The sequence below is a fragment of the Hipposideros armiger genome, unplaced genomic scaffold, assembly GCF_001890085.2.
Source record: "Hipposideros armiger isolate ML-2016 unplaced genomic scaffold, ASM189008v1 scaffold_519, whole genome shotgun sequence".
NCBI lineage: Eukaryota > Metazoa > Chordata > Mammalia > Chiroptera > Hipposideridae > Hipposideros > Hipposideros armiger.
The window spans coordinates 396,460-403,795 of NW_017731869.1; the positions used below are offsets into that span (position 1 = coordinate 396,460).

The window sequence follows — 7,336 nt, forward strand, 5'->3', positions numbered from 1 at the left end:
AAATAAATAAATAAAAATATGGTGAATGTTTAAAGAAAAAAAATTATTACAGTAAAAAACACATTGCCATTTATCCCCCTCAAAATACTCCCCCTCACTTCAAACACACATATCCCATCATTCTTGTCACTTTCTGAAGCAGTTCTGGAAGTCCTTTTTTGTGAATGTCTTTACTTCTTCCTTCATCATGACAGTGCTCTGTGTCACACATCACTTCTGGTATGGAAATTTCTGTCAAATCAAAACATTACAGTGTGTCCTCATCCACCTTATTCACCAAATCTGGCACCATAAGACTTCTGGGTCTTCTCCAAAATCAAAATGACCATGAAAGGTAAACGTTTTGAATTGATTCAGGACATCGAGGCAGCCACAACAACACAACTAACCACACTCATGAAAAAGGACTTTCCAAAACTGCTTCCAAAAGTGGCAAGAATGATGGGATAATGTGTTTGAAGTGTGAGGGATTAATGATAATATGTCTTTTACCGTAATACATTTTTTATATTTAAACACTCACCATGTTATTTTTATCATACCTCATATTCTACTTCTTTGTGGTGAAATGCTCTAAAAATACCAATTAAATCCATCTGGTCTGTGTGTCATTTAAGGCTGCTGTTTCCTTGTTGATTCTCTGTCTGGAAGATCTACCCATTGATGTCAAATGGAGTATTAAAGTTCCCTACTATGAATGTATTATTGTCAACCTCTCCCTTTATGTTGGTCAGTATTTGCTTTATATATTTAGGTGCTCCTTTGTTTGGTCCATAAATGTTTACAAGGATTATATTCTTTTGTTGGATTGATTCTTTTATCATTATGTAATGTGTTCCTTTTTCTCTTATGATAGGCTTTGTTTTATAGTCTATTTAGTCTGATATAAGTATTGCTACCTCAGCTTTTTTTTCCTTTTCCATTTCCATTTACATGAAATATCTTTTTCCATCCCTTTACTTTCAGTCTGTGTGTATCTTTAGACCTGACGTGGGTCTCTTGTAGACAGTGTGCATGGGTGTTGTTTTCTTATCAATTCAGCTACCCTATATCTTTTTTTTTTTTTAAGATTTTTATTGGGGACTTGGGGGAAGGGGAACAGACAAGTTGCTGTTGTTTTGTTCTTCAGTCTAGTTGTGGAGGACGTCGCCTCACTGGCCCAAGTTGGCACCATCATTGCGCTCTTCCTGGGTGAGGCAGATCAGTCGCCGGCTTCCGGACGGCCGCTCACGCAGGCTGCTGGCTACACATGGTAGCCCATGGCAACCCACTGCAGGCTACACTGTCGCTGACAACTCATGGCAGCCCAGCTCCAAGTTGGGCTGTTGTTCAGCATCTTAGCTGTGGAGGGCAGTGTCACTGGCCCTCATATGTGGGATCCGAACCGGAGCCCTCTGGCGTCCCAAGCCAGCTCTTAACCAATGCACCACTTGGCTGGCTCCCGATATCTTTTGATTGGAGCATTTAATGCATTTAAAGTGACTATTGATAGGTACTTAATTGTTGCCATTTTAGTATTCATATTTATGTCCTTTTTATTTTCCCTTCTTCTTCTTAAAGAAGTTCCTTTAACATTTCTTGTGATACTGGTTTGGTGGTGGTGAACTCCTTTAGCTTTTCTTGTCTGGGAAGCTCTTTATCTGTCTTTTGATTCTAAATGATAACCTTGTTGGGTAGGATAATTTTGGTTGTAGGTTAAAGTTTTTCGTCACTTTGAATATTTCATGCCAATCCCTTTTAACCTACAATGTTTCTGTTGAGAAATCAGCTGAAGTCTTATGAGAACTCCCTTGTAGGTAACTAAGTGTTTCTCTCTTTTATTACTTTTAAGATTCTCTTTTTGTCTTCAACCTTTGGTATTTTAATTATGATGTGTCTTGATGTGGGCCTCTTTGGGTTTACTTTGTCTGTGACTTTTGGCACTTCCTGGACTTGTATGTCTATTTCGTTCGCCACGTTAGGGAAGTTTTCCGTCATCATTTCTTCAAATAGGTTTTCAATTCCTTGCTCTTTCTATTCTCCTTCTGGTATCCCTATGAAGCGAATGTTGTTATGCTTGATGTTGTCACAGAGAGCCCTTAAACTATCCTCATTTTAAAAAATTCTTTTTCTTTTTGCTGTTCCAATTCGATGTTTTCTGCTACCTTATTTTCCAAATCACTGATTTAATTTTCTGCTTTATCTAATCTGCTCTTGATTTCTTCTAAAATTTTCTTTATTTCATTTATTATATTCTTCATTTTTGACTGGTTATTTTTTATGGTTCTTGATCTTTTTTATGCTTACTGTCTCTTTGTTAAAGTTCTCACTAAGTTCCTTGAGCATCCTTATAATGAGTGCTTTGAACTGTGTATCTGGTAAATTACCTTTCTCCATTTTATTTAGTTCTTTTTCTGGAGGTTTGTTCTACTGTTTCATTTGGGACATGTTTCTTTGTTTCCTTATTTTGGCTACCTCTCTGTGTTTGTTTCTATGTATTAGGAAGAGCTGCTATTTCTTTCAGCCTTAGTAGAGTGGCCTTCTATAGTAGGTGTCCTGTGGGACCCAGTGGTACAGTCTCCCTGATCACTTGAGCTGGGTTTTCCAGGAGTGTTCCTTGCTTGGTTTGTGTGTGTCCTCCTGTTGTAGTTGAGCCTTGATTGCTGTTGGCACATCAGTGGGTGGGATTGACTCTCAGGCTGACTGGCTGTGAGGATTGGCCATGACCATAGAGTAAAAGCTGCTGTGCAGGGGTTGACCCTATGGAGCAGGATTTGCGCCATTAGGCTCTGGTGCTTACAGAGACCACTCTTTGGGTGTGTTGCTCATGGGGCTAATCTGTTGGTGCTCTGTTGTAGTATGAAGTCAGCCATTGGGTATGTTGGTTTTGGGGCCTTTTGGGAGGGTCTCCCATGCAGGCTAAGGTCAGCTATTGCCTGAGAGTCATCCAGGGCTACCTGGTAGTAGCTACAAAGCAATCTTCAGTTGGTTGTTGCCTGTGCTATGTCTGGAGGCAGGTAATAGAGGCTTCACTGTGAACCGAGGTCGGCTGCCACCAGTATTGGGCATGAGATAGCTCAGCAAAAGTCCAGGGCACCCCAAGTCCTGTCACTGCCTGCCAGCTGCCTATAAGGCTCAGCCACTGAAAGAGCCTCAGGTAGGATGCAAGTTGGATGAGGCAGGGTCTCAGGGAGTCATATGGGATGAGGGTGTTCACAGGTTAGTGCAGATTCATATTGCGTGTTAGTGCTGAGCATGGGGCCACTCAGCAAAAGACTCAGGGAAAACTGTGGCCAGCTGCTGCCCCCTGGCACCCACACATTTCTGAGAGTTGTCCAAGAAAGACTGCAGTGTGGGCCAACACCTCCTGCCAATTGCCAAAATAGCCTCAATTCTCTTGCTTTTAAAGTGGAAATAATAACACCTGTCTTCACATATGAAAATTCTTCAAGCAATTTTAAATACTATATTATTATGAACTATTGTATTATACTGAATTCTATATAATAGGGACAGGGCATACCATTCATTCCATGTACTTGTTGAATTCTTCTATTTTAAAAAGCTATTATAAAGTCATTGATAAATATTAGACTTTTATAAAATAGATGGGGAAATGCAAAGTTCCTAGTTAAGGAAATGGACCTGGGACACACTGGTTGAAACCTGGAGAAAGGGCTATAATCACAGAAACACAAGTGGAGAGTTTCAAACGTGCTAATGGGATTTCAATGAGGATGTAAATTACCTTAGTTTTCTTTTTCTTTCCATCTGTGCACTTCCTTCTGTAACCTGCAGATCCCTTTGACTTGAGACTGGTAGGAGGAGACAGCCGCTGCTCTGGGCGACTGGAAGTACTGCACAAGGGCATATGGGGTTCTGTGTGTGACGATGGCTGGGAAGAAAAGGAGGACCAGGTGGTGTGCAAGCAGCTGGGCTGTGGGACGTCCCTTTATCCAAGTGTTAAAGCCCGAAGAAGCTTTGGCCCTGGTGTTGGCCGCATCTGGCTGGATGACGTTCGTTGTTCAGGAAAGGAACAGTCCTTAGACCAGTGCCAGCACAGGTTCTGGGGGCATCACAATTGCAACCACAAGGAAGACGTGGGTGTTATCTGCTCAGGTAAGTCTTGTAGATGGAGTTCATGAGGACTGGCATGGAGGAAGGTGCAGGAGGTGGGGGTGAACTCTGGGGATTAGGGTATTCTAGCAGTGTCATATAGCTGACCCTAGTAGTCACCCACTTTATGTATACTTCAAAGGATATAACAGAGTCATTCTAGTAGTGAGAATAATAAATAATAATAATAATATTGAACGCATACCATTCAGTTATTGAGTGTGAGAACAAGAGGGGTTTTAAAAATTATTGGATCATCGTCCTTATATTAAACATGAAGAAAGTAGAGTCAGAGAAAACAAGCAACTTTCTGAAATCATAAAAATTGATTTCAAATAATAGAGCAGAACTAAAATGACCAGTCTTGAATCATATCTCAGGATTAGTTCCCTTAGATGACTCCAACCCTAAGTTTAAGCTATGGAGGATGGTGCCACCTCATTCTACTGTTGTCACTCCCTAAATTTTAAGCTAATCTGTGGGGATAGAGTACGGAGTGCTTTTGGAATGCCCATGAAAGGTTCTTTTCAGAGAGAACAGGATGTAAGCCCTCAACTATAGACCTATTCAGGGGAGTGAATGAAGAAGTCCTGTTCCAAATTAAGCCAAGAAATGCAAGTTCAGCTTCTGGGTGGCTGACTCAAGAGAGCCACGGTTCTGAAGCCCAGCTTTGTAATCAGGGTGGGAAGCTGACTGTCGTTAAAAACCCAGATATGGAGCTAGGTAAGAGCTGATAGTTGACCAAGAACGTGAGTAGCAGCCAGTGTCCAGAAAAGAAGGAATTTAGTGACAGAATCTTAGGGTTTGAGCCCTGCTGCTGTCATTTGAGGCTATGTAATCTTAGGTAGTCACTTAACTGCTTAGAACATCAGCATTTTTATTGCTAAACTAGGGAGACACTTGTCCAATTTACCTTGAAGCGTTTTGTGATTGTGTGAGGATAAGATGCATTAATATATGTGAGTACTGTTTGTGACACACAAAAGCTGGTTGAGTAAGTCCCTGGGACACTGCACCAGATTCTGACTTGGCTTACATCAGTGAGGGATATGTGTGTGAGTAGTCTCTGGGAGGGTCTCTTTCCTATTCTGGGACCCAATCTTCCTTCTTAGCTTCTTTGAGCTCGAATGAAACAACATCTTCTTGGCACGCCGTTATCCTTACTGTACATTCTTTTTCTCTTTACAGAACAATAGCCTGGCTTCCCTGATGCTTAATCTGACCCCCACAGGCCCCGCGTGTTTGTTATTTTCTCATGGACCCTGATTGGCACATCATAAGCACTGGGCCTGCAGCTTTAGCTACCACTCCTTCTGCTCTCAACAGCAGACTGAGCATTGTATATACCTTGCTCTCAGAGCCACGCACCCCAACTATTGCTTGGACATATAAATCGTTGAATTCCTTATTGCTGGGCAAGATGAGCTCCCGGTAACTCCCTCTTCACTACTGACCCCTTGACTTTGATTCTGGCCTCTCCTGCCTCTTTTCAATCCATCTGGAATCCCCACACCTGTGATTTGACCAGTACAGGCAACGACCAAGGCAAGATTTATGTCTGTAACAACGCAAAAGGAATGAGACAACGAAAGAAACATGTGAAAGGAAATGTGGGTAGGCAATTACATGGAACTTGTGGGAACGCTTAATCTTTTTGAACTCTTTTTCTCAAGCTTCAGGTGATCACAACAATTAATAATATCTCACTATTCTTCTTTTACTTGGTAAGAGTAGACCATTCTTGCATGAGAAGGGCAGTATCCTGTAATCCTGGACCTTTTCATGACACGTGGAAAAAGATGTTGGACCCCCTGAATGCCTATAATAAAATACCTTTGTTGACCATCCATATACAACTTGCCAACATGGTTGACATTTAACAATAAAAATCTCACAAATGCATTTTAATTTTTCCAAGGGAAAATGTATTGGCTATGGGGCTGCCACTGGGAGAAGAGAAAGAAAGAAAGTAGAAAGAGTTTGGGGAGGTTCAGAGTTGTGCCTCATGCCAATCGGATAATATAATTTTCATTTTACCAACTCAGACTTTGGGGTCTGCAGTCTGACGTAAGACCAAGTGATACTAAGGAGAAAATCAAGACTTGATCATAAAAATCAACAACTTTAGACTCTGAGGCTAAGACCTATAATATACCTACATTTATGCTATCTAATAAATTAGATTTCACAAGTCTCAACAGTTGCCTGTCTCTGGGATAGTCTCTTTCTGCTCATGGGGAATCAGGGGTGTCAGCTTCTCAGTGATGGCCCTTTAGGGAGGATTAGGTAGAAAAAAACCTGTCAGCAGACACAACCATATGTGTAATGTAACTCTCTGCTATGGATGTGAAAATCCACAGCTTTGGAGTTTCTCCTAGCTTTGGAAAATAGGAAGAGAAACCTAGATTCATAGAAGAGAAGAAAATACCTTAAAAGACACTTTGGGATCTACCCTGTCTATTCAAGGGGATTTTGCCTCTATCTGATTAGTTCTCACATGTCTTCTTGATTTTCCCTGCAGACTAGTATCCTGTTCCCTTCACCCCATAGTACCTAGAATCTGGAGGCCTATTGAACTGCTTTGATTGAGTCATTGAAAAGCTCTTTTGTTCTAAGTAGAGTAGAACAGGGTTGGAATTTCACAAAAGGAGCTTTGATTTCCCCTTAATTTTCACATTAAAATTTCTTTGATAACACTCCAACCCTGTAAGACCCCTGAGAACCAATCAGATAAAAGTAACAGCTCATGGAGGAGACTGGGGTAAATTCCATGCAGAAAGAAAGACCTGACAATAGCCTACTAGTATTAGCAGATCCAACAATAGAGTATCGTTAAAGGAGAGGAAATTGAGAAGCTAAAAGACAAAGTTGAAGCTGGCCTGCTAGTACTGTCATGAAAGGAGGATTCCTTAACCTAAGTATATGGCTGTTCAATCTTTTTTTTAAAAACATTTTTTTAATTGGGGAATTGGGGGATGGGAACAGCGCTAGGGAATTGGGGAAAGGGAACAGACAAGTTGCTGTCTTTTTGTTCTTCAGTCTAGTTGTGGAGGACATTGCTTCACTGACCCAAGTTGGCACCATCATTGCACTCTTCCCGGGCAAGGCAGATTAGTCGCTGGCCTCTGGACGGCCGCTCACGCTGGCTGCTGGCTACACACAGTAGCCCATGGCAACCCACTGCAGCAGGGGTTGCAGCCTATGCCTTCGCCAGTGACTCATGGCAGCCCAGCTCCAGGTT

At 41.7% G+C, this 7,336-nt stretch overlaps 1 protein-coding gene across 1 annotated transcript in view; it reads left to right on the forward strand.

Moving 5' to 3' along the window:
- The window catches only part of CD5L (CD5 molecule like), a 12,202-nt gene extending 5,909 nt beyond the window's left edge, over window positions 1-6,293 (forward strand). The window contains exons 3-4 of the mRNA XM_019668164.1: window positions 3,778-4,098; window positions 5,284-6,293. Coding sequence (XP_019523709.1) covers window positions 3,778-4,098; window positions 5,284-5,291 — 329 coding nt within the window. The 3' untranslated portion in view covers window positions 5,292-6,293. The remainder of the gene's footprint in view (window positions 1-3,777; window positions 4,099-5,283) is intronic.
- The last annotated feature ends 1,043 nt before the right edge of the window (window positions 6,294-7,336 follow it).